General features: G+C 45.0%; 1 protein-coding gene across 1 annotated transcript in view; it reads right to left on the bottom strand.

Annotated features, from left to right (window-relative positions):
• The window catches only part of Npepps (aminopeptidase puromycin sensitive), a 79,380-nt gene extending 69,174 nt beyond the window's left edge, over positions 1-10,206 (bottom strand). Inside the window, exon 1 of the mRNA XM_021176671.3 lies at positions 9,878-10,206. Within this exon, the coding sequence (XP_021032330.1) occupies positions 9,878-10,135 (258 nt within the window). The 5' untranslated portion in view covers positions 10,136-10,206. The remainder of the gene's footprint in view (positions 1-9,877) is intronic.
• Between the last annotated feature and the right edge of the window lie 14,446 nt (positions 10,207-24,652).

Below are 24,652 nucleotides of genomic sequence, written 5' to 3'. Positions count from 1 at the left end.
AAAGATATGGTGTAGGGCTGGTGAGATGGCTCAGCGGTTAAGAACACTGACTGCTCTTCCGAAGGTCCTGAGTTCGGTGCGGTGGTGGCACACGACTTTAATCCCAGCACTCGGGAGGCAGAGGCAGGCAGATTTCTGAGTTCGAGGCCAGCCTGGTCTGCAAAGTGAGTTCCAGGACAGCCAGGGCTACACAGAGAAACCCTGTCTCAAAAAAACAAAAAACAAACAAAAAAAAGCATTTGTTCTTGAGAGGACCTGGTTTGGGTTCCCAGCATCCACCACCATTCATAACTCTAGTTCCAGATGATCTGATCCTCTCTTGACCTCCATGGGCACCAGGCATACATGTGGTGCACATGTACACATGCAGTAAGAATACTGTATTCATACAGGGCTGGAGAGATGGCTCAGCGGTTAAGAGCACTGAGTGCTCTTCCAGAGGTCCCGAGTTCAATTCCCAGCAACCACATGGTGGCTCACAACCATCTGTAGTGGGATCCAATGCCCTCTTCTGGAGTGTCTGAAGACAGCTACAGTGTACACATATACATGAAATAAATTTTAAAAATTTTTTTAAAATGGGAGGCTGGTGAGATGGCTCAGTGGTTAAGAGTGCCGACTGCTCTTCCCAAGGTCCCTAGTTCAAATCCCAGCAACCACATTGTGGCTCACAACCACCCGTAACGAAATCTGATGCCATCTTCTGGAGTGTCTGAAGACAGCTGCAGTGTACTTACATATAATAAATAAATAAATAAATATTTTTTTAAATTAAAAAACTCATATACATAAAATAAGTCAAAATAATAAAAATAAGAAAGAGGTATTAATTCAAGTAAGTTTCCACTAAAACTATCAATTTCTAAGTTTAAAAAATGAAATGTGCCAGGTAGTGGTGGCACATGCCTTTGATCCCAGCACTGAGGAGGCAGAGGCAGTCAAAGCTCTACTGAGTTCAAGACCAGCCTGGTCTACAAAGCAGGTGCTAGGACAGCCAGGGGTTGTTGGGGGTTCGGAGGGGGAGTCAACAACAAGGGAAATGCTTAAGTTGTCCTATAAATTGTGCTGATAACTAACTCATCTTCAATTCTTCTATGCCATAAAAAGAGTAGAATGTCATTTCTTTGTTTCAGTTCTAGGATTAAGTCTTTGGACTTCTATACAGACTGTACTTCAAATGAGCCACATAAAAATGGCTGTACTCAAGTAGCAACATGGACCTTGGAAACAATTCTACAATCTTCTACAATGGAAGATTCCCAGGCACTACAGAGGTAGGGAGCCCAATGAGCCTTCTCTGCAATGAAGTGACAGGCTACATCACCAGGCCTTGCTGTGCTGGAAGGATGACGTCATACTGTGTTGTAACCACATGCATAATAAATATATCTTGCATTTACTACAGTAAGACTCAATATTTTTTTCCTGATTGCCAAATCCAGATAAATTAAAAAATAAAAAATGTCCAGTGTTGTAACTACATTCACAATCGTTTGGAAGCTGAATGCTTTCCCTAATGAGTGACTCCACTGTTAAAACTTTGCAGTGGTTGTTGCGTTGGTGCAGCAGAACTGTAATTTCTCAAGTCAATGGGAAGCAAACAATCAGTCACTGGTACTGAGCTAAATCTTCTTACAAGCGATGCTGGAAAGAGCAAGTCAAAGGAAAAACCAAGGGAGTATTTTCTCTGTGTGTGTGTGTCTCTTTTTTTTAAAAAATAGTTTCTCTGTGTCACCTTGACTGTCCTGGAAATCACTCTGAAGACCAGGCTAGCTTTGAACTCACAGAAGTCTGCCTGACTCTGCCCCCACCCCCACCCCACAAGTGCTGAATTTAAAGGCATACCCCACCATTGCCTGGCATCTTTTTAAAAAAAGACAGTTTGTTTTTGTGGCTTTTTGTGGCTTAGGCTGGCCTCAAACTTACTATGGTAACCCAGGGACTGGAACTTAAGAACCTGACTCAGGCTGTGGAGATGGCTCAGCAGGTAAGAACACTGACTGCTCTTCCAAGGGCCCTGAGTTCAAACCCAGCAACCACATGGTGGCTCACAACCACCCATAATGAGATCTGACGCCCTCTTCTGGCCTGTCTAAAGAGTGCAACAGTGTACTTATGTATTATAAATAAATAAATCTTTGGGCCAGAGCGAGCAGAGCTGACCAGAGCAGAGGTCCTAAATTCAATTCACAACAACCACATGAAGGCTTACAACCATCTATCTGTATAGCTACAGTGTACCCACATACAAAAAAATAAATAAATAAATCTTAAAAAAAAAAAAATGAGGCCAAGTATGGTGACGCATGCCTTTAATCCTAGCACCTGGAAGGCAGAGGCAGGCGGATTTCTGAGTTCAAGGCCAGCCTGGTCTACAAAGGGAGTTCCAGGGCAGTCAGGGCTTTACAGAGAAACCCTGTCTTGAAAAACAAAAAGAAAAAAAATTTTTTTAAATAAAAAAATAAATGAACCACCTGACTCTACCTTCAAAGAGTTAGGACTATATGCATGCACCTCTATCTATCTGTCGGTCTGTCTATCTATCTATCTATCTATCTATCTATCTATCTATCTGTCTATCTATCCATCTATCTATCTATCTGTCTGTCTGTCTATCTATCTATCCATCTATCTATCCATCTATCTGTCTGTCTGTCTGTCTATCTGTCTATCTATCCATCTATCTATCCATCTATCTATCTATCTATCTATCTATATGTCTGTCTATCTATCTATCCATCTATCTATCTGTGTATCTATCTGTCTATCTATCCATCTATCTATCTGTCTATCTATCTATCTGTCTGTCTGTCTATCTATCTATCTATCTATCTAACTATCTGTCTGTTAATCTATCAATCAAAAGCTTGCTGGGCATGGCGGCATACCCTTACTCCCAACACATGAGAGGCAGAGACAGGCACCTCAAAAAACCAAAATAAATAAACAGTTAAATACACAGATTACTGACATGTATACTCTGTGACTACTTATAAACAGGGTGAAGTTAAAACTGTACTATGCTGCATTCTGCACTTGTCTCTAGGTGGGTAACAGGAGTTACCTTTGAGCAGAGTAAAACAGGAAAATGAATTTCAGTGGTATTCATTATTATTCTCCCCTTCCCCCCATTTTGAGACAGGGTCTCTCTATGTAGCTCTAGCTATCCTGGAACTTTTCTAAGTGGACCAGGATAGCAGTGAGTTCAGAGATCCGCCTGCCTCTGCCTCTGCCTCCCAAATGCTGGGATTAGAGGTGTATACCAATACCTAGCCTTCCCCAACCCCCAGGGGTGTGGAGGTTAAGGGAAGCAGGTTTCATGTAGACTAGAAATTCACTAAGCACAGAAAAACAACCTTAAACTTCTGATCTTCCCCCCACCCCAACCCCGTCTTTACCTTCCAAGCAGGGAGATTACAGGCAGATGGCACACTAACCCAGGGTGCTAGGACTCTGTGCGTGCTAGAAAGGCTCTCATCAACTGAGCCCCTATCTGTGACTTTTTCCAAAAAATAGTATGAACAGTCTAAAGCAATGAGGCAATATATTAAATCTAGGTAAGTCATTTTCTGTATTTCTAAAACATTTCCCGATTCAAAATAAAAATAAAATCAGATTACAAATACCAAATAAAACAAAAACTACAGGTTCAAAAGGTGTTCAAAAGTAAATCTCGGGCTGGAGAGATGGCTCAGTGGGTAAGAGACTGCTCTTCCGAAGGTCCCAAGTTCAAAGCCCAGCAACCACATGATGGCTCACAACCACCCGTAATGAGATCTGACACCCTCTCCTGGAGTGTCTGAAGACAGCTACAGCGTACTTACATGAAAGAAAGAAAGAAAGAAAGAAAGAAAGAAAGAAAGAAAGAAAGAAAGAAAGAAAGAAAGAGTAAGGAAATACTTTTTAAAAAAAAGTAAATCTCTAAAATTTGGGGTGCTAAACTCAACAACAATCAGAAGGTTCGTACTTCACCACTGAGTACAGATTAGAGTAGATTTACTTTACAATAAAAGCAGGCTCATTTATGTAGCAAAGTTCAAAGACATTTCACAGATAACTTGCTACTCAAGACTACATTTATCCTGGCTGTATTAGACATTGATAATCTAGAACCAGGAAGTTAAACAAAAAGAAAGGAAAAAAAAAAAAAAAAGACTTGAACAGGACAGCAGACTAGATACTACAAAGTCCATACAATAAAGCTGACGCCGCTCACCCAGAAGCTAATCCACCCAACTCTCACTCAGAAACGTGTTTTGCTTGACTCATTACATAGACCTCTCCTGCTCCAGGTTCAGTGAAACAGAAGAGAAGACAGTGCAAAATAGGCAGTGTGACAAGACACAACCCACAACAAAAAGCAGTATGGCTGAGAGCAAGGAGCCACAAACCAACTCTAAAGGACTAAGTTAATGAATTATGTAGTGGAGTTTGAGGAAACTTCTTTAAGTATTCTAGCATCAATGACAGACATTCAGAACAATACAGTACTTCAAAAAAAAAAGAAAAAGAAATCTAGAGCATGAATTATAAAACTTAAACATTCCAGCCGGGCGTGGTGGCGCACGCCTTTGATCCCAGCACTCGGGAGGCAGAGGCAGGTGGATTTCTGAGTTCGAGGCCAGCCTGGTCTACAAAGTGAGTTCCAGGACAGCCAGGGCTATCAGAGAAACCCTGTCTCAAAAAAACAAAAAAAAAAAAACAAAAAAACAAAAAAAAACTTAAACATTCCCACCCAAATCAGGTGAATGCTTTTTTAAATTTAAATGGTTCAACAGTAAGTTTGATTTATATGGAAAATTCACCACAGAATTCAGTGTCAGGTGACCTCAGACAAAAGCTTAATAAAAATTCAATTTTGAGGGAGTGGTGATGCTGGGTCTCTGAGCTAAGTTCCTGCACAGCCTAAATGCTAAGCATGAACTCTACCACCCAGCTGTGGTTTGCTTGCTTTTGCTCTTTATCTCTCTCTTTATTTTTCTTTTGTGTGTCAGTCTGTCTGTCTGTCTCTGTATTTCAAGACAAGGTCTCACTATGCAGTCCTGGCTGATTTGGAACTGGCCTTGAACTTGTGGTAATTAATCCTCCTGCCCTCTAAGGGCTAAAGTTACAAGCATAAGCCACCAGGCCCAGTTTAGTGCCTTATATTTTATTTTATACATACATTTTTAAAAAGCTGAACATAAAAAATGTGAGTAAATTCCTTATTACACAACTTCTAAACTTTATTTATTTGCTAGGCATTGAACACAGGTCCATGAAACACACATTCTTTTTTTTGTTTGTTTGTTTTTGGTTTTTGAGACAGGGTTTCTCTGTGGAGCCCTGGCTGTCCTGGAACTCACTTTGTAGACCAGGCTGGTCTCGAACTCAGAAATCCGCCTGCCTCTGCCTCCCGAGTGCTGGGATTAAAGGCGTGCGCCACCACGCCCGGCGAAAAACATATTCTTACCTTTAAGCTACCCTTACTTAACACCTCAAATTTAAGACCAATTAACTAGCTAACATAATGCTATCTATAGCATATTATGAATTTTGCTGGGCCTTTTAAAGTAATTAAAAACTGTCAATCTTAATCCCAGCACTTGCGGGGCTGGTGAGATGGCTCAGTGGGTAAGAGCACCCGACTGCTCTTCCAAAGGTCCAGAGTTCAAATCCCAGCAACCACATGGTGGCTCACAACCATCCGTAACGAGATCTGGCGCCCTCTTCTGGAGTGTCTGAAGACAGCTACAGTGTACTTACATATAATAAATTAAAAAAAAAAAAAAAAAATCCCAGCACTTGGGAGGCAGAGGCAGTCGGATTTCTGAGTTTGAGGCCAGCCTAGTCTACAAAGTGAGTTCCAGGACAGCCAGGGCTATACAGAGAAACCCTGTCTTGAAAAAACAAAAAGAAAGAAAGAAAAGAAACTGTCAATCATGACTACTGAGAAAATATGAAAATATGGGCATAAATTTTCTTAACACAAGATTTAAAAAAACAATCACTTAGATGACAAGCTTTCAGCTGCCAAACCCCTCGGTTTCTGTTACTCTCCTCTACTGCCACCGATGGAGTCAGCTGCAACATGGACCATTTTGTTGGTAGAGCCCAGAATCTGGCTCGTATAACCTGATTTCTCTGAGACAGCGACAGCGGGTTTCCACAGGAGTGTCCTACTCCTGTTCTAGCTACTCAAGCAGAGGCTGCAGTCACACTCACGTAAGCCTGGAACCCAATTTAATTCATCATCAATAATGGCAGATCCGATTTTGAAATCTCTCAAGCGTCTACTGATCCAAAACATCAAATATAAAAGTGAAAATGAAATGAATTATAAGCCTACAAATCTCTCCAGGCCCCTGAGACATGTTCAGAGCCTGCTGAAACTGAGCACAGCGGCAGCTCATGCTTACAATCCCAGCACACCAATGGCAGGAGGGCTGATGAGCCTTTGAAGGTGGCCAGGAATACACAGCTCAATTCCAAGGCAGCCTCAGAGTGTAAGATCCCATTTCAGAACCCTGCTAAATTAGAATAGCCATCTATGAGTTGGGCGATGGCTGCTCAGGCCTTTAATCTCAGCACTCAGTAGACAAGACAGGTGGATCTCTGAGTTCAAGGTCAGCCTGATCTAGTGAGCGAGTGCCCGTGCAGCCAGGGCTACATAGGAAAAAAGCCCTGTCTCAGAAAAACAAAAAACAAATAAAAAAAAGAAAAGAAAGAAAATTCATCTATGTAAAAAGACAATTTTTTTTTTTTAAAGATTTATGGGGCTGGTGAGATGGCTCAGTGGGTAAGAGCACCCGACTGCTCTTCCGAAGGTCCAGAGTTCAAATCCCAGCAACCACATGGTGGCTCACAATCATCTGTAATGAGATCTGGTGCCCTCTTCTGGAGTGTCTGAAGACAGCTACAGTGTACTTACATATAATAAATAAATAAATCTTTAAAAAAAAAAAAAAGATTTGTCTTTTTACATAGATGAATTTTCTTTAAAATCTTTAAAAGCCCCAAAAAGACAATTTTTACATTCACCTTTCAGGAGTGCAGGTTAAAGACCCACCAAGTCTCTAATGAATAACCTGTACAAATACTCTGCATTCAATTTTGCAACTCAAACTTAACTAAGGCAGCCATTAAAAATTCAATATTCCGGGCTGGTGAGATGGCTCAGTGGGTAAGAGCACCCAACTGCTCTTCCGAAGGTCCAGAGTTCAAATCCCAGCAACCACATGGTGGCTCACAACCATCCGCAACGAGATCTGGCGCCCTCTTCTGGAGTGTCTGAAGACAGCTACAGTGTACTTACATATAATAAATATTTAAAAAAAAAATTCAATATTCCGTGTAGTATGATATCAACTGCTAAGAAAGTTACCTAATGTCATTAGCCAATCTAAAATGTAGAATGTTTTTAATTTCTACAAGGATACCACCTAATGCTACTATTCCAACAGACAGCATCAAGGATCTAGTTGCTTTAACTACTGTGAATTCTTTTACACTTCAAAAGGGACAACTAAAAAAGTCCAATTATCCCTTAATCAACTTGTTAGATTTGCTATTACTCAATCTTTGTGTTGCCACCTAGCCTGAAAAGACTCTCTGGGAGGAAAAAAAAAATTGTTTTGTGCTTTTCTTTTTTAAAGATCAGAAAGGTGGCTCAGTGGGTAAAGGCATTTGCAGCCAAGACTTCTGACTTAAGCTCAATCCCAGGGCCAACATGATGGAAACACAGAACCTACTCCGGAAAACTGTCCAGTGACCTCTGTGGACATGCATGCCTCGGCACTCAGGTATGCACACCCACACAGACCTATGCACTCACAGTAGGACACACAAAATAAAGGAGGGGAATGCCTTGTTCCTTCTTTCTAAAGTCTGTTCTATCAAAAAGATCCAGTTACTTCCTTGGATCAGATTCACAAATCAGCCAGACATGATGGTGTGTGTCAAGAATCTAAGCTGCTCTGGAGGTTGAGGCATGCATGAGACAGTGAGTTCAAGGACACTAAGTCCCGCTGCTAGGTAACATACAACCTTGTGCTTCCGCAATGGCAGAAACCAATCTTCCACATATCATCATCTCCTTTGGTTTGGTTTGTTTTGTTTTTCAAAACAGATTTTTCTGTGTAGGTAGCTCTGGCTGTGCTGGAACTCACTCTATAGTCCAGGCTAGCCTCGAACTCAGAAATCCACCTGCCTCTGCCTCCCAAGCACTGGGATTAAAGATGTGCCCTCCAACTTGTTTCCAGCTCTTCAGAGAAGTAAGAAGAGGTAAAAGTGATTACTATGGAAACCAAGCAGCCTGAGTTTGAACCGGAGATCCCATATGAAAGGGTAAGAGACAGAGCTGTCCTCTGACCATACATGCCATAGCTCCCACGCACCCCCACCCACTCACACACAAACACAATTTTAGAGGGGTGGGGGGGAACATGTTGCTGCTTGTTGTTCTAACATGTCTATAAACCTCAATAAGCTGTAAGCAAATCTGTACTGCTTTTTCCTCAATGTCTTCACTCAGTGCGCACACCTTCCAGATTTATGAACTCGGGCCAGCTTCCTTAAAGTTATTAGTCTTTTCTCATAATCCAAACTCATCCCAAGTGTAGGCCCTTTTTCCAAAGGTCACAAGGCACTCTGCTGTGGACAGTGATGATGCCAGCATCTAAGGCTGGCAAAGCCAATGTTCCAAAGCTAAAAACATACTTTTAAGTTCTATACTTTTACACAGATTTTCAAACTCGAGTATCATACCTTCTTGGCTTTCAAATCACTCAAATACTAGTCTACGTTTCTCTCATTTCATTGCAACACACACCCTCATCTTTTTGGTTGAGGCCTACTGACTGGCTTCCTCCACCACTCCTGTTCCCCAGCCCCTAGCTGGGGTAGGAAAAGAAACGGAACCAATTCTGTTTCCACCACTCCTGTCACAGATAGCTATCAAACAGCTCCCAATTTTCATTTCCGATCTCGCGTAACACATCATACCCATGGTTATTTATCGTAACCGTTTGAGACCTCTGTGAGCCATCTATATGGATGGTCTCCGAAATCAAACAATACTGCCAGATAATGCTTCGGGGAGGAGGGAGGAGCGTATGATTCACCAAAAAAACTGCAAAGAAGAGTAATGGAATATTTTCACCAGTGTCAGGCTAAGACTGAGAGCTTTCTTTCAGAAGAGGGGACTGCTAAGCAACCGCCACTGAAGCAATAAATCCACCAGCTTCACAGGTTGCGAGAGCAAGGCGGATAGGAGAAGAGAGGAGCTAGGGTCCTCCGCGGCTTCTCTGGAGGTTAGGGGAGAACAAAGTCACTGCTGCACTGTCATTTGAGGGGAAGGGGGAGGGGGCGGATCATCCTGGAAACCCGGCCCCTGGGCAGGATCAGGCCGGGAGAACTCGGTGAGGCTGCCTGGGATTAACATTCTCGTTCCACTCCCCCCTGCCCCCAACCTTCTAGACTCGCCCCTCCTGGTTCTCAAGTGCCTGATGACCGCCCCTTCCAACCTATCCCGGGCGGAGTGAAGGGACGACCAGGAAAGAACGCAGTCCGCAGGGCTGCCACCGAGCAGGCAGTCCTAGCCCCTTCTAGTTCCCCAGCCCCCACCCAGCCTCTCCCGGAGCTCGGGGCCCGGAAGGCGGTGACCAGGGGCGCTGCACACAGGTGTGCTGGCCCCCCGAGGGGCGCACCGCCCGCAGACTCCCGCAGCGCGGTCCCCGCCCGCCCGGCCGCCTCGAGGGGCGCGCCGCACCCGCCTCCCGCTCGGTCCCGCGGCCCACGCGCCCAGCCCGCCCCGGCCTCCAGCCCAGCCCGCGGGCGCGGCCTAACTGCTCGCCCGCCCGCCCGCTGCTCGCCCCCCGGCGCCCGAGGGTCGCAGTACCTGGGCGGCGGCCTCCAGCTTGCCCTCGAAGGTGAAGTCCAGCAAATCGGGCTTGAGGCAGAGGCTGTAGTTGATGGGCGACACCTCGGCGGGCAGCCGCTCGAAGGGCCGCTTCTCCGGCATCGCGGCGAGGCCCAGGCTGTGGAGGCGGCGGCGGCGGCGAGAGGAGCGGCTGAGGAGGAGAAGGAGGGGAGGAGGCGGAGGGCCGAGGAGGAGCAGGCGGCGAGCGAGGGAGGGGACGGCGGCTGCCAGCCACATTCACCGGGCGCGGGCGACCGCCTGCCGAGAGCCGCCGGGGAGGCTGGGGCGGGGGACAGACCCAGCGGGTGCTTGGGCCGGGCGGGCGGGCGGCGGTGCGGGCGGGCTGCCTACGGGGAAGGGGGCGGAGGGGAGGGCAGGGAAGGAGGGCGGGGAGGGAGGCGGCGGCGGCTGCGTGCGCGACCCCGCGGGGCGAGCGCGCCCCCGCCGAGGGCGCGCGCCGAGGGCGGGGCGGGGTGGCGAGGGCGCGGTCGGCGAACGGGGAAGGCGCGAGGAGGCTCTTGGCGCTGCACCTGTCGTCGGCCGGTGGCAGGAAAGAGCCAGGAAGGGCATGGAGAAGCTCTGTGGAAAATGGAAGCCTACGCAGCGGTCAAGTCAGCGCGGGGGGGGGGGGGGGGTAGGGGACGCGTGGAAAGAGCCATTCCACCTCAGCGGTGTGAGCCCGACCTGAGGCTTTTTTTTTTCTAGGAAATAGCCAGTTGAAGGGATGATCTGAAAACAGTTTTCCCCGAGAAACATTTAGTTATCCAAGGTCGCTCCAACCAGTGAAATCTAGACCTTTTAGGAGAGTGGTTTCAAAGATTAGAAAGACCGGATCCCACGATTGCATGTTTAAAACAAGATGCTTCATTGCTGGGCACGGAGGCTGAGGCAGGAGGATCATCATGGGCCAGCCTGGACTACAGAGTGAGTTCCAGAATGGTCTGGGCACACAGTAAGATTTTAATTAAGAAAACACAGATGATAATAATGATCAACTGTCTGTTTCCGGATTTTTTACCCTTCCTGTGGTGCTAGTAAAGCTTCCACACAGGCTGGGCAAGTGCCATGCCACTGAGCCACACCCCCAAGCCCCTTGTTTTTGTTTCTGCTTTTTTAACTGAAAAGACCCTTTACCAGTTGTGACTTCTGTAAAAGTATCCTAACTGTGGCTCCCTCCATTCTGTAGGTATCTCTAAGACCTATGTTTAAATCAAGGCAAAAATATTCCTAAAAGCATATTTCTTTTATAGAAACTTGTAAGGTAGAGTCAAAACTAAACAAGCACTGTCCTACAGACATGACACTGTGAGCCACTAGGTAGAATTAAAACAACAGAAATTATTACATCTCCTCTCCCTAGCACAACATATTCAGATTATAATTTCATCATGTAATGCATTTTAAAGATGCTAATGAGGTGCCTGGCAGTGGTGGTACAGGCTTCTGGAGGCAGAGGCAGGCAGATCTCTCTGAGTTTGAGGCCAGCCTTCTCTACAGAGTGAGTTCTAGGACAGCCAGGGCAACACATGGCTAATGCCTATTGAATTGGGCAGCACAGTTGTGGATCCTCAACCTGCCCTGCTTTCCTCCAAAAATCCTACGTGCTTTTTAGAAACACAGATGCAATCCTTGAAGAGACGGGCCTTTAATATGTCTGGGATGCTTGCTAACACTTTACACATTCATTTTATCTCTCAGATGCTCTGTGAGGTGGACCCCCAACCTGTTTTATATATGCAAAAACAGGCACATAGAAAGATCATGACTTGCTCTAGACCTGTATACAACTAATAATTGGTGGAGCTGGAATTGGGACCTCCTTGAGAACATTATAAACAACTTCCTTCTTCATAATTCTGCCAGTTTGGTTTATTCTAATCCAACTGTGTATGATCTCCTCAAAATGTTTGCATTGTTTAAAAAAAAAAAAACAAAAGGCTTCCTTGTGTCAAAGCAAAATTGATTTATAACCATCTAAGGCTGCCTATGAGCTGTTTACCCTTTAACATCAATTCTGCAGTCTAACTCACTTACTGTCTAGCCCTTACAGATTGCTAATTTGCTCAGGAATGAGTGTTTCAGTGGCCTGCTCATCCGCTTTTGTGAAATGTGCGCCCCTCCCTTCCTCACCTTGCCAGGAAGAGTTCCATTGTGGAACTCCACCCTGCTCTAGCCCTTTCCCATTAGCTCCAGAACTCTGCCGATTCATGTGTACTTGATCTTATGTTTTGCAATTGAATATTAGGGCCTTTGTTTTATTTGTAGATCTTTGTAGGATGAACTAGCAAGAGCTGACTTGCTTTTTTTTTATTTTGTTTTTAATGTTTTTTGGTTTTTGTTTTTTTTTCTTGGACAGGGTTTCACTCTATAGCTATGCTGGCCTCAAAATCACTATATAGAGCAGCCTGGCACGGAGCCTTCAGCAGTTTTCCTGCCTCAGCCTTACAGGCAGGAGCAGCCCCACCACCAGTTGGTTTGTTTCCCTATTTTATTTTCCTTTTCTCCTCCTCTTCTTTTCTATCTTTCTTTCTTTTTCAAAGACAGGGCCTCACTATATAGCCCTGGCTAGCATGAAATTAACTATGAAAACTGGTTGGCACTTAACTCTCAAAGATCTGCCCATCTGTGCTTCCCAAGTGCTAGAATTAGAGTCCTAAACCACCGTGCCCTGTTGTTTCTTCTCTTTAAGGCAGGGTCTCACACTGAGGCCCCAGCCTTTGGGGTGCCAGGGTTGCAGACGTGAGCCACCACTTGATTCATTTACTTTTCTTTTTTTTTTTAAATATTTATTTATTTATTATATGTAAGTACACTGTAGCTTCTTCAGACACACCAGAAGAGGGAGTCAGATCTCATTACAGATGGTTGTGAGCCACCATGTGGTTTCTGGGATTTGAACTCTGGACCTTCAGAAGAGCAGTCGGGTGCTCTTACCCACTGAGCCATCTCACCAGCCCTCATTTACTTTTCAGAGAGCTCACTCTCTACTCCTTTTATTGCTTTCAGTACTAGGCCCTGAGCAAAGTGCATCTTGGTTGCTATTGAGCCAACTAACAATAGGCTAAGAGAGAAAGTCTTCTTCAGTCTGTGCTGTCTTTCCTGTTCAAAAAAATCTGTCCCACAGAGAAACTGTGAACCTACAACTATAGACTATCTTTTATTAAATCACAGGATTAAAAATGGCGATGCATACGCCGGGCGTGGTGGCGCACGCCTTTAATCCCAGCACTCAGGAGGCAGAGGCAGGCGGATTTCTGAGTTTGAGGCCAGCCTGGTCAGGAGTGAGTTCCAGGACAGCCACGGCTATACAGAGAAACCCTGACTCGAAAAACCAAAAAAAAATTTAAAAATTTAAAAAGGCCTCTTCTTTCTAGTCTATAAGCATCAATAAAAACTTGGGGGCAAGGTGGAGAACTAGAGATGGCTCAGTGGTTAAGAGCACTGTCTGCTCTTCCAGAGGACCTAGATCAGTTCCCAGCAACCACATGGCAGTTTACAACTGTTAATTCCTCCTGTTCTAGGGGATCTGACACCCTCAAACGGACAAACGTGCAGTCAAAACACCAATGTACATAAAATAAATTAAAAAAAAAAAAAAAAAAAACTAAAAGGGGTTCGAGGCTAGCCTGGTCTACAGAGAGTGAATTCCAGGACAGTCAGAGCTATACAGAGAAACCCTGTCTTAAAGAAAAAAAAGGGGGGGCAAGATAGCTCAGTGGCTAAAGGCATTTGCCTCCAAACCTCACAATCTAAACTCTGTCCCCAGAAGCCACACAGTGGGGGAAAAAACAGATTCCTAGGAGTTGTTTTCCCTCTCCATTTACCTGTGTCACAAACACAAAACCTACAGAAGCAGTGGATGGGGTAGGGGTATGTAGAAAAGAAAATGTAAAAAACAAAGTTAAAATGGCCATGTGTGGGAAGCTCAATTTATAATCCAACTACTTAGAGGGTTGGGACTGGAGGGCCAGGAGTCTGAAGCCAGCCTGGACTACTTAGTTAGCCTGAGTTATCTTCCAAAACAAAAACAAGCAAACAACTGTTGTCTGCATCTGCCAGGTGGGACCTGTGCAATTGTAACAACAGCACTTGGAAAGTGAAACAGTAGTAGCTGAAGTTAGTTCACCATCATCCTCTGCTACATAGAGAGTTGGAGAGCAGCCTGGGCTACTTGAAACCCTGTCTCAAATAATAACAAAAAGAATAGACAGGTATAGTGTTTTACACCTTTAATCCTAGCTCAGAAGGCAGGTGGGTTTCTGGAAGTTCAAGGTCACCCTGCTCTACAGAGTGAGTTCCAGCACAGCCAGGGCTACACAGAGAAACCCTGTCTCTAAAACCCCAAAATAAGTTTTAAAAATAAAAATTTTAAAGGCTAAGAAAATAGGTTTGGGGTCTAGCTGAGTGGCACAGTGCCTGCTTAACCCGGCGCTCACAAGGAGATAATTTCAGTGTCATCTCTGACCAAGAACAAGATGTACACATTTCCTTCCTTGGTTTCACCATCCATAAATAAGCTATGTGCTGCAATGGTGACTTGAAACTTTCTATGAAAACTCTTGCCATTTCTGTAATATGAGTGAGTCAAGGGCCAGCATAAAGGAGGCATAGAGGGGATGTAGATCACTGAGAGGGAAGAGTCCAAGCAAAGATAGTAGAGGAGTTAGAGGAGGGAACCAAACTATCCAGGCAGGAGAGAGCCCCTGGCCGGTGACCACGCACGGCCCGGGACCACACGGCCCGGGACCTCGCACGGAAAGAGGAAGAGAAGGATGCAAAGGATATGGGAGGCCGAAACCAAACCCACCATGTTAGATCAAAACAAAACATCACTACCTCTGACTTGGAAATTATGGCCTCCACATTGGTTTCGAGGATGGAAATTATAACTCTGCTTCTGCTAATATGAGTCTTACCTGTGTGGCATATGATGAAGGGGCTCCAAAAGGCAGAGATGCAGAAAGTCGGAGCACAACGCATGGAGAGCGCCTTTATTTTTTTATTTTTTTTAATTTTTTTTAAAGATTTATTTATTATTTATTATATACACTGTAGCTGTCTTCAGACACTCCAGAAGAGGGAGTCAGATCTCGTTACGGATGGTTGTGAGCCACCATGTGGTTGCAGGGATTTGAACTCTGGACCTTCAGAAGAGCAGTCAGGTGCTCTTACCTGCTGAGCCATCTCACCAGCCCGGAGAGCACCTTTAATCCCTTGCCTCTCTCCTGAAAGTTTAAATGGCTGTTGTGATGACAGCTGGAGATGTGAATAAACAATGTTGCCACTCTCCACTCTCCAGCCTTCTTCCCCCAATGGAAGGAGGTTAATTCAGTATGCATTAAGAAGCATAGTAGACTCCCAGGGCAGTAGCAGGGCAGTAATCCCAGCACTCAGGGGGCAGAGAGTAGCTGAGCTTTTTGACTTTGAGGCCAGTGATTTTTTTTTTTCTTTTATTGTGGCTACCAAGATAGCTCAGCAGGTAACACTCACATGCTCTCAAGCCTGATAACTGGTTAGATCTCTAGAACCCATGTGGTAAGAGAACCAACTCCTGCAGCTATCCTCTGACCACACACACGCTTCAGCAGCACCTGCATGCACAATCATTATTAGAAAAAAATATTATTCTGATATATACATATATAGTATTACATATTTACATATATAGTATACATATATAGTATACATATATAGTATACATATATAGCATATATAGTATTACATGGTACAGTTTTTGGGGTCAGGGTTGGTTTCTTTCTTTCTTTTTTCTTTTTAGTTTTTCCAGACAGGGTTTCTCTGTGTAGCCCTGGCTGTCCTGGAACTCACTTTGTAGACCAGGCTGGCCTCCAACTCAGAAGTCCGCCTGCCTCTGCCTCCTGAGTGCTGGGATTAAAGGCATGCACCACCATTGCCCAGCGATTTCTGTTTCTTTTGGTATCTTTCCATCAGGAAATTGAGAGTCATACATTTCCACCTGCTTCATTTCATTTTGAGCACCCCCACCCCCACTCTGTCACTTCTGGTCTCCACATAATCATCACTTCCAGTTTATTTGTCACTCTGAATGCCTGGCAGCTACAGACAGACCAGGCCCTTCCCTGGTGATCTTCAGATTAAGTTGGGCCTGCTCACCTCTGCTCTCTTGGGAACGGTGAGCCACCAGAGCTTTGCAGAGAGTGTGTTAGGGAATGAAGCCAACAGCTGCAGGCAAGAATGCAGATGTCTATGTCTGCAGCGTGGGTTTCTGGAATGCTGCTGCAACACTTCTCATGGAATCTCAAGTCTTTAAAGGTTACAGTGTTCTGGCACTGGCATGCTGGCATTGGGTTTCAGCCACATTTGTGTTCACTTTAAAAAAAAAAATCCAGCCAGGAGATGGCTCGGTGGGTGGAGGCCCTTGTCACTCAGGACTGGCAATCTGAGTCCCACACCCCTAGAATCTATGTAAGAGTGGAAGGAGAGAGCAAACTTGCTGTCACCTGACCACACGCATGACCTGGCACCTGCACCCACACACGATCACCCATGCACATAGATTCACACTTGAGTAAATAAATAGCAAGGAGGGGGGAAGAACTAGGAAGAGAAGAGGGAGGGAAACTGCCATTGGGATGTAAAATCAAAGTAATAAAAAAAAAGGAGGTTGGAGAGATGGCTGGGAGATTAGAACACTTGTTGCTCTTTTAGAAGATCCAGATTTGGTTCCCAGAACCCATGTGATGGCTAACAACCACCCACAAGTCCAGTTCTAGAGAATCTAATTCCCTCTTCTTGCTTGTTTGGGCACAATACATGAGGTACACCATACAGTGATATACATGCAGGCAAAAACAAAAAAAAAAAAAAAAAAACCCACAAAACCAAAAAACCATACACACAAAATAGAGATAACTTTAAAAAGAAAGAATTAGCGGGGCGATTGTGACGCACGCCTTTAATCCCAATACTTGGGAGGCAGAGACAGGCGGATTTCTGAGATCGAGGCCAGCCTGGTCTACAAAGTGAGTTCCAGGACAGCCAAGACTATACAGAGAAACCCTGTCTCGAAAAACCAAAAACAAAAACAAGAAAGAATTAAAATGTTCTTTGTGGCCTGAGCCTGAACCGGAGCCTTGGTGTAACCAAGGTGATTAGAAGCCTCACCAGCCCTCGACAATAGTCACAGGGCACAGGGCGTTGATTTATCCACCCTCAGCTCTTTTTTTGTTTGTTTCTTAAATCCCTGACAAGAAGAATTGACATCAGAATTAGACGTCCCCCAGTACCTGATCTCAAACCTAGCAGAGTGAATAATAGCCCAGCCCTCGTCCAACTGCCAGTAAAGGGTGCGGCAAAGGAAAAAGATCCAAGACACAAACGTCTGCCAGTACCTGCGGAATCTCATCTCACGGGGTGTGACTTTATAACAGCAATTTGCCTTGGAGTCTTAGCCACATAAACAACCGAAGATGACAGTCCTCTACTGCCAGCCTCCCTAGAGTCAGTGTTAGAGTCAAGATACTTAAAAAGCATCAGAGATCAGGCATGGTGGCAAATACCTGTAATCACAGCACTGGAGAGGTAGGGGTGTGGAGTTAAAGAGCTCAAGGTCTTCTTCAGCTTCATAGTGAGTTTGGTTACAGCTCAGGTTACAGGAGACCCTCCTGTCTCAAAACAAAAAGGAGGGACAGCTGGGAACTGGCTCCATGATTCAACTGAAAGCTGTCCTGTCCCTAAGAAACAAGGACAGTCGAGGTAAACGGAGAGCACCTGGGCCACTTCCATCTTCAGATGTTATACATTTTTCAGGAAAGGGGTTTTGGCAAAGAGCCAACCCTGGAGAATCTTTTTAAGAATTATAAATACAACCTAAGTTGGAGGTGTAGCCTCTCTCTGTTCTGAACCAACTCAAAGAAACCAAAGAGACAAAAAAAGAAAGAAGAAGATTGAACCTGCTCATTAGCCCTGAGAAGTCTGCACCAGGAGGTTTCTGGATATGGTCTATTTTAGTTCAAAGTGTGATCACACTGTATAAAGTACACATGCACTGAGAACTCAGAGACAGAGCAGGAATACTGTAGGGACCTGACATCAGAAACTGGGGCAGGTTAAAAAAAAAAAAAAATCCTTGCTCAAGAGACAGACTCGCCGGGCGTGGTGGCGCACGCCTTTAATCCGAGCACTCGGGAGGCAGAGGCAGGCGGATTTCTGAGTTCGAGGCCAGCCTGGTCTACAAAGTGAGTTCCAGGACAGCCAGGGCTATACAGAGAAACCCTGTCTCGTAAAAACCAAAAAAAAAAAAAAAAGAGACAGACTCAATTGGAACCACTCAAGAGAGATTTATGTTATCACCCCACACCTATGTTAGCTTAGAATTGAAAGCCACGATGTTATCCAGTCCCCATCAGCAAACACTTGAGTGAACCCTGGGGTGTCCCATCCCAGTGTGTACCTGTGCTAAGAGATGCCAAAACGTGTCATCTCTCTTTAACCCTGTGCACTTTGGTTAATTGGCCATTGTTTTCTTATCCTAAAGCAAGAACAGCTCAGAAGATGCATGGGGAAGTGACAGAAAATGCTCGTGTGACTGACTGACTCTGCCAGAGCAAATGACTTCTCAGCCCCATCCCCTTCCACTTTTTCAAGGAATTAGAATAGTGGAGTTCTATTCAGATTGGATTCACGCATGGATTGTGTAAGTTGCAATTCTAAAAGCAGGTGTATTTCATCCTTTTCCTAAAAAAGGGAATTGGAATAAGGGATGGGGCACACTGGAGAGATGGCTTGCTGCTCTTTTTTTTTTTTTTTTGGTTTGGTTTTTCGAGACAGGGTTTCTCTGTGTAGCCCTGGCTGTCCTGGAACTCACTCTGTAGACCAGGCTGGCCTCGAATTCAGAAATCTGCCTGCCTCTGCCTCTGCCTCCGGAGTGCTGGGATTAAAGGTGTGCGCCATCACAACTAGCTTGGCTTGCTGCTCTTGTCAAGGACCTAGCACCACATCTGACAACTCACAACCACCTGTGACTACAGCTCTAGGGGACCTGACCTGTTCTTCTGGGCTCTACATTATGCAGTACATTCCTGTGTGCCTGTACACATGAGCACACGCATTCTCTCTCTCTCTCTCTCTCTCTCACACACACACACACACACACACACACACACACACTGGTGCATGTATGGACAGGAGGAATTCAGCTCAGCACAAAGCTTATTTACCTACCATGTATGAGACCTTGGGTTCCATCTACACATTTGTCAAAGTGAACAAAACAACCACTACTGCCAAACAGCACAGACGTGAAAATCAAGGAATTCAGATTCAAATTTGAGAAAACCTTAAGTCTTTGCTTTTCATAACCGTTCTCTCACGTTGTGGGGGAAGGGCCACGGAGACACAGGCTGCTGCGGCCACGGAAACACAGGCCGCTGCATCAGAATCTTGAGACCCATAGGTTACGTTTCAAAATCACTTCATAGCCAAAAGAAGTTGAAAACTAGTTTTTTGTTTTTTTTCTTTGCCTTTTCCTCATTATTGTCACTGATTCTTCAAACAGCAGGAAGAGAAAACTGACACAGGACAAAGATTCAGCAATCTGCCAAGGCTGATTCCAAGCACAGGCCGAAAGCCTAGTGAGCAGGGGTTCAGACTGCCAGCCCTCTTTGCTGTCCAAAGACTCCTGCTGTCACGGAGAACTCATGTTCAGATATCAGTGAAGCACCCATGCCCTGGGCTTTTTGGAACCCTCCTGACTGCAGATGTGGTCTCCCACTGTTGTCATAGGCCAGTCCAATGCCTGGGAAATTCCAATAGTCTGGCTGTTTGAGCTGAAAGAAAATGAAAGGATCGTATGCCCGGAGTCAAGGCACAGAGGGCATGTGAATAGGTGGTGTCAAGGTCGGGTAACAGGAAGGAGACAGAAAGATCTGATTGCTGGAATAGCCAGGCTGCTCAAATGAGAGTAACAGAATCCTATGCTGCAAAGCATCAGCTGATGCTGAGCTAGTGCTCCAGCCGAGCCAAGCCTGCAGGACTCCTTCCTTGTTTCTCTCTCTCTCTCTCTCTCTCTCTCTCTCTCTCTCTCTCTCTCTCTCATTCTTCTCTTATTTGTGAGACAGGGTCTCATTACACAGCCCTGGCTGACCCAGAATTCACTGTGTAGACCAGGATGGCCTCCTCATATCTCTGCCTCCTGGGTGCAGTAATGGCAGCTCGTGCTCCTGGGTCACCATCCCCAGCCTGGCTAGCTGTTTTTCAGGCCTCCTCTGGAATAACAATGTTCCCCGTCTCTGGCAGGCTTCTCTCCTGGAGGTCTGACAAGTCCCAAAGGGCCAAACAATGGGGTAATCCATTAGGGAAGAGAAGGGATGACTTCATTAGAACAAAATATTCTCATTCAGCATTCGTGAAGGCCTCAAACTGCTTTCCAAAAGCGAATCTACAAGGAACAGCAAACCCAGCAAGAGAAACAGGTTTCTTGCCTATATGGTTAATCCGAGGCTATCAGCCCTTACACAAACACGAACTGAAGAGCTGAAGTATCCATTTTATTTAATAGTTGATCTGCTCTGCTCCCAATTATTAAAAATATATTTACACGCTTTTCACACTGCAAAGAGGACAGAGTGAAACCCCACATAGCAGAGGTTTCTGAGGTCCTCCCCCTGGTTATAAGTAAAGGTTCTCTCTCGCCAGCCAGGTCAGAGATTTGCCAGGAAAAAAAAAGATACCTAGTTAATTTTTTTTTTAAAGATTTATTTTTGAGGGACTGGAGAGATGGCTCAGCTGTTAAGCATACTGACTGTTCTTCTAAAGGTCCTGAGTTTGAAAGACTCCAAAACTCCCAAAGGGAGGCACTTACTCAAGCCTCGGGTCAGCCGCGCACCCAAGAAGACACTGAGACCGAACTTAAGATGTATAGAGAGTAAGATTTAATACAGCAACGACAAGAAAGCACATATACCAGATATCTGGGGTCGGACCTCATGCAGCCTGCAAGGTGCAGAGGAGATTCGGCAATTAGCCCAAACTTTTCACAAGCTTTTATAGGAAATAGCCAGGTAAAAAGTACAAGTTTTACGTCACCAAGGTGTTCTGCCAAGGGGCTTTACATAACCAAGGGGTCGTGTCCTATATTTTGGCAATGTACTCGATCTATTGGAACATTCTGGGACAGTACCAGGAGGCCCCTATCTCAAAAATGTTCTTGGCATAGTCTTCAGTTGGGAGGGGTAGGACTAGGTTTTTTCCAGGAGACCCCTTATCTAAAAAATGTTCCTGGAGCAGTTTCCAATTGGGAGGGGGTACCTTGGGGTAAAAAGTTCAGGAGTGCTCCGGGAACTATCTCTGGATGGGAGGGGTAAGAGAACTCTGAGCTGAAGAGTTCATGGAGAGTTCAGGTGTCCAGTAATTTCACTCTTTAACTCTTTCAAGTTCAAGTCTCAGCAACCACATGGTGGCTCCCAACCATCTAGAATGGGATCTCATGCCCTCCTCTAGTGTGTCTGAAGAGAGCAACTGTGTACTTACATAACATAAAATAAATAAATCTTTTTTAAAAAGATACTACAAAACATTTATTTTTGATATTCTATTTACTATGCATAGGTATTTTGCCTGAATGCAGGCCAGTGTATCGTGTGAGTCCCTGATACCTGCCAGAAGAGGTCATTGGATCCCCTAGGATGTGCAGTTACAGAGAGTTTGGGCTGCCATGAGGGTGCTTGGAATTGAGCCTGTATGCTCTGAAAAAGCAGCTGGTCCTCTTAATCAGGGTGCTATCTCTCCAGCCATAAATCCTAATTTTAGACAAATAACCAACATGTCTTGTTTTAAAGGACTACAGGTTCATTTTAGCTTGTTGTTGGAAAGTAAGCATCTCCAATATTTCATGTATATGCACATATTAAAAATGTATATGCTTGCAGGGCTGTGGTGTTGGATGCCTTTAATCCCACCACTTGGGAGGCAGAATCTCTGTGAGTTTGAGGCCAGCCTGGTCTACAGAGTGAGTTCCAGGACAGCAAGGGCTACACGGGGAAACTGTCACACACAAAAAAAAATGATAGATAGATAGATAGATGATAAAAGTATATGCTTATATTAAAATGAGCACTTCCTGTTCTTACAGAAAACCCCACTAGTTTCCTAGACCCAGTTGGCAGCTCACAACTATAAAGTAACACTAATTCCAGGGAATTCAATGCTCTCTTTTGGCCTCCAAGGACTACTCACATGTGGTGCGCATGTTGACACTCTCACATACACATAAAACTAACTCTTTTTTAAAATACACAATAAAGAGAGTTTATGATCATATTAACACTATAAATTGCTCATCTGAACCCAGGGCCTTGCCTCTATATCACCATAGTCTAATGAGGGACTGGTAATTAATGTCACCAACCCTGCTTTCAAATTGTGAAAACTGCCACCACTGTCATTTGAACCACTTGCTTGATTGGTGTGTTTATTTATTTTTAAGAAAAGGTCTCGAGCCGGGCGTGGTGGCACACGCCTTTAATCCCAGCACTCCGGAGGCAGAGGCAGGCGAATTTCTGAGTTCGAGGCCAGCCTGGTCTACAAAGTGAGTTCCAGGACAGCCAAGGCTACACAGAGAAACCCTGTCTCGAAAAATCAAAAAAAAAAAAAAAAAAAAAAAAAAGAAGAATCCTCTGATGTAGGTGCCGGGAAGTGAACCTGGGTCCTTTGCAAAAGCAATAGGTACTTTGATTACTAAACTAGCTCTTCAGGCCTTGTTTGTTTAATTTTGAGGCAGGATCTCACACAGTAGCCTCAGATGGTCTAAAACTCCTCATGAAACTGAAGCTGACTTTGAATTCATGGCGACTCTCCTACCTGCCTCCTGAGGATTGGGATTAGAGATGTGAGCTATTACATGCCTGGCGTGTTCATATAGTATTTTTCCAGATAGAGTCTTATGTAGCCTAGGCTAGTCTCCTGTCTCCATAACTCAAGTTCCAGGATGATAGACAGATATGCTCCACCACTACCTGCTTTCATAATATTTTTTGAAAATACTTGTTTATTGAGCTAGGCATGGTGGTGTATGCCTTTAATCCCAGGGCTCAGGGGACAGAATCAAGTACATCTCTGTGAGTCTAAGGCCAGCCTGGTCTACATAGCTATCCCTGGCCAGCCAGCTCTACATGATTAAGGACCCGTCTCAAAAACAACAATCCAACAACAACGTTTGTTCATGTGACTACAAGTATAGGCGACAGCAGGTTCGTGTCAGAGGACAGCTTGGGAAGTGGTTCTCACCTTCTACCTTGCTGAATCAGGGTTGCTCTTGGTTTTGGTGCTCTGCCATGTTGTGCTCTAGGCGACATGACCCACAAGTTTCTAGGACCTAGAATCCCGTGGCGTGCCCCCATGGTAAGACAAAGCAAGCATTAGTTTGGGTGTCTCTTATTTCTCTTGGAGGCAAGCCCATTATGGCAGCCCTGCTTTCTTAAGCTCACCTGACCTTCACTCCCCTCCCCAGGGCCCCACTTCCAGCCATCATTAAGATGATGAACTGGGAGGCTGCACCAAAAGAATTGGGGATGAATACCTTACAAAGAAAACAGGTTGGTTTAGCTCACATCTGTGAAGGCTGCGAGCTAACGATCAAGCAGCCCCATCTGTTCAGACTGTCTGAGAAACCCCTTAGCTACAAGACAGCATGGAGGATTCTCAGAAAGGGGAAGGGCCTCATGCAGAAGGTCCCTAGCATGTTGGGTAGCTTTGCTTCGTAAGGATACATACTCAGAGGACTAAGGGGGATGCTCTGGTAGTTACCTGACTCTCCTGATAATCTAATCACCTCCCACCAGGCTCCACTTCTGGAAGGTTCCACTACCCACGCTGCTACAGACTTCTAGGTCATAAACCCCCAGTGGGCCTACGGAAACTGTATCTGAACCATAGCAATGGTTACATCTCTGTAATGTGGAGTTTGGATGGGAGAGATGGCTCAGCAGACAAACCTCTTGATGTGAAAATAGAAGAATCTGAGCTAGAATTCCAGAAGCCACATAAAGCTAGAATCCATTGTGTGCATCTGTGATTCCAACATGCCTGCTGAGAGGTGGAGACTGGAGAATACCCAGAAACTCTTGAGGCAAGCGGTCTGGTCTTTGTAGCCAGGAACAACAAAAGCAACCCTGCCTCAAAGAAGGTGGAAGGCAAACACACACACACACACACACACAGCACACCACGGATGCAGGAAGATTTCTATGAGTTCCAGACCAACTTGGGCTATAGAGTCAAATTATGTTTAAAAATAAGGAAATGAGCTAGGTAATGGTGCTTACATCTTTAATCCCAGCACTCAGGAGGCAGAGGCAGGCAGATCTCTGAGTTTGAGGCCAGCTTGGTCTACAGAGTGAATTCTAGGACAGTCAGGGCTACACAGAGAAACTCTACCTTGGAAAACAAAAATAAATAAAGAAAAGAAAAGAAGGGCTGGTGAGATGGCTCAGCAGGTAAGAGCACCCGACTGCTCTTCCAAAGGTCCTTAGTTCAAATCCCAGCAACCACATGGTGGCTCACAACCATCTGTAACAAGATCTGACTCCCTCTTCTGGAGTGTCTGAAGACATCTACAGTGTACTTACATATAATAAATAAATAAATCTTTAAAAAAAAAAAAAGAAAAGAAAAGAAAAAAAGAAAAGTCATGAAGTGTAAAATTCTGAAGCAGGAAGAAGCTCAGCGCTCAGTCTGTCTCCGCGGGCTCAGCAGACCCTCTGGGAAGCAATGAACCTG

This window comes from Mus caroli, unplaced genomic scaffold (genome assembly GCF_978045245.1).
Source record: "Mus caroli unplaced genomic scaffold, Mus_caroli_1 scaffold_13, whole genome shotgun sequence".
NCBI classification, from domain to species: domain Eukaryota; kingdom Metazoa; phylum Chordata; class Mammalia; order Rodentia; family Muridae; genus Mus; species Mus caroli.
Note: the sequence above shows the minus strand (reverse complement) of the source record. Positions and strands in the feature narration are given on the sequence as shown.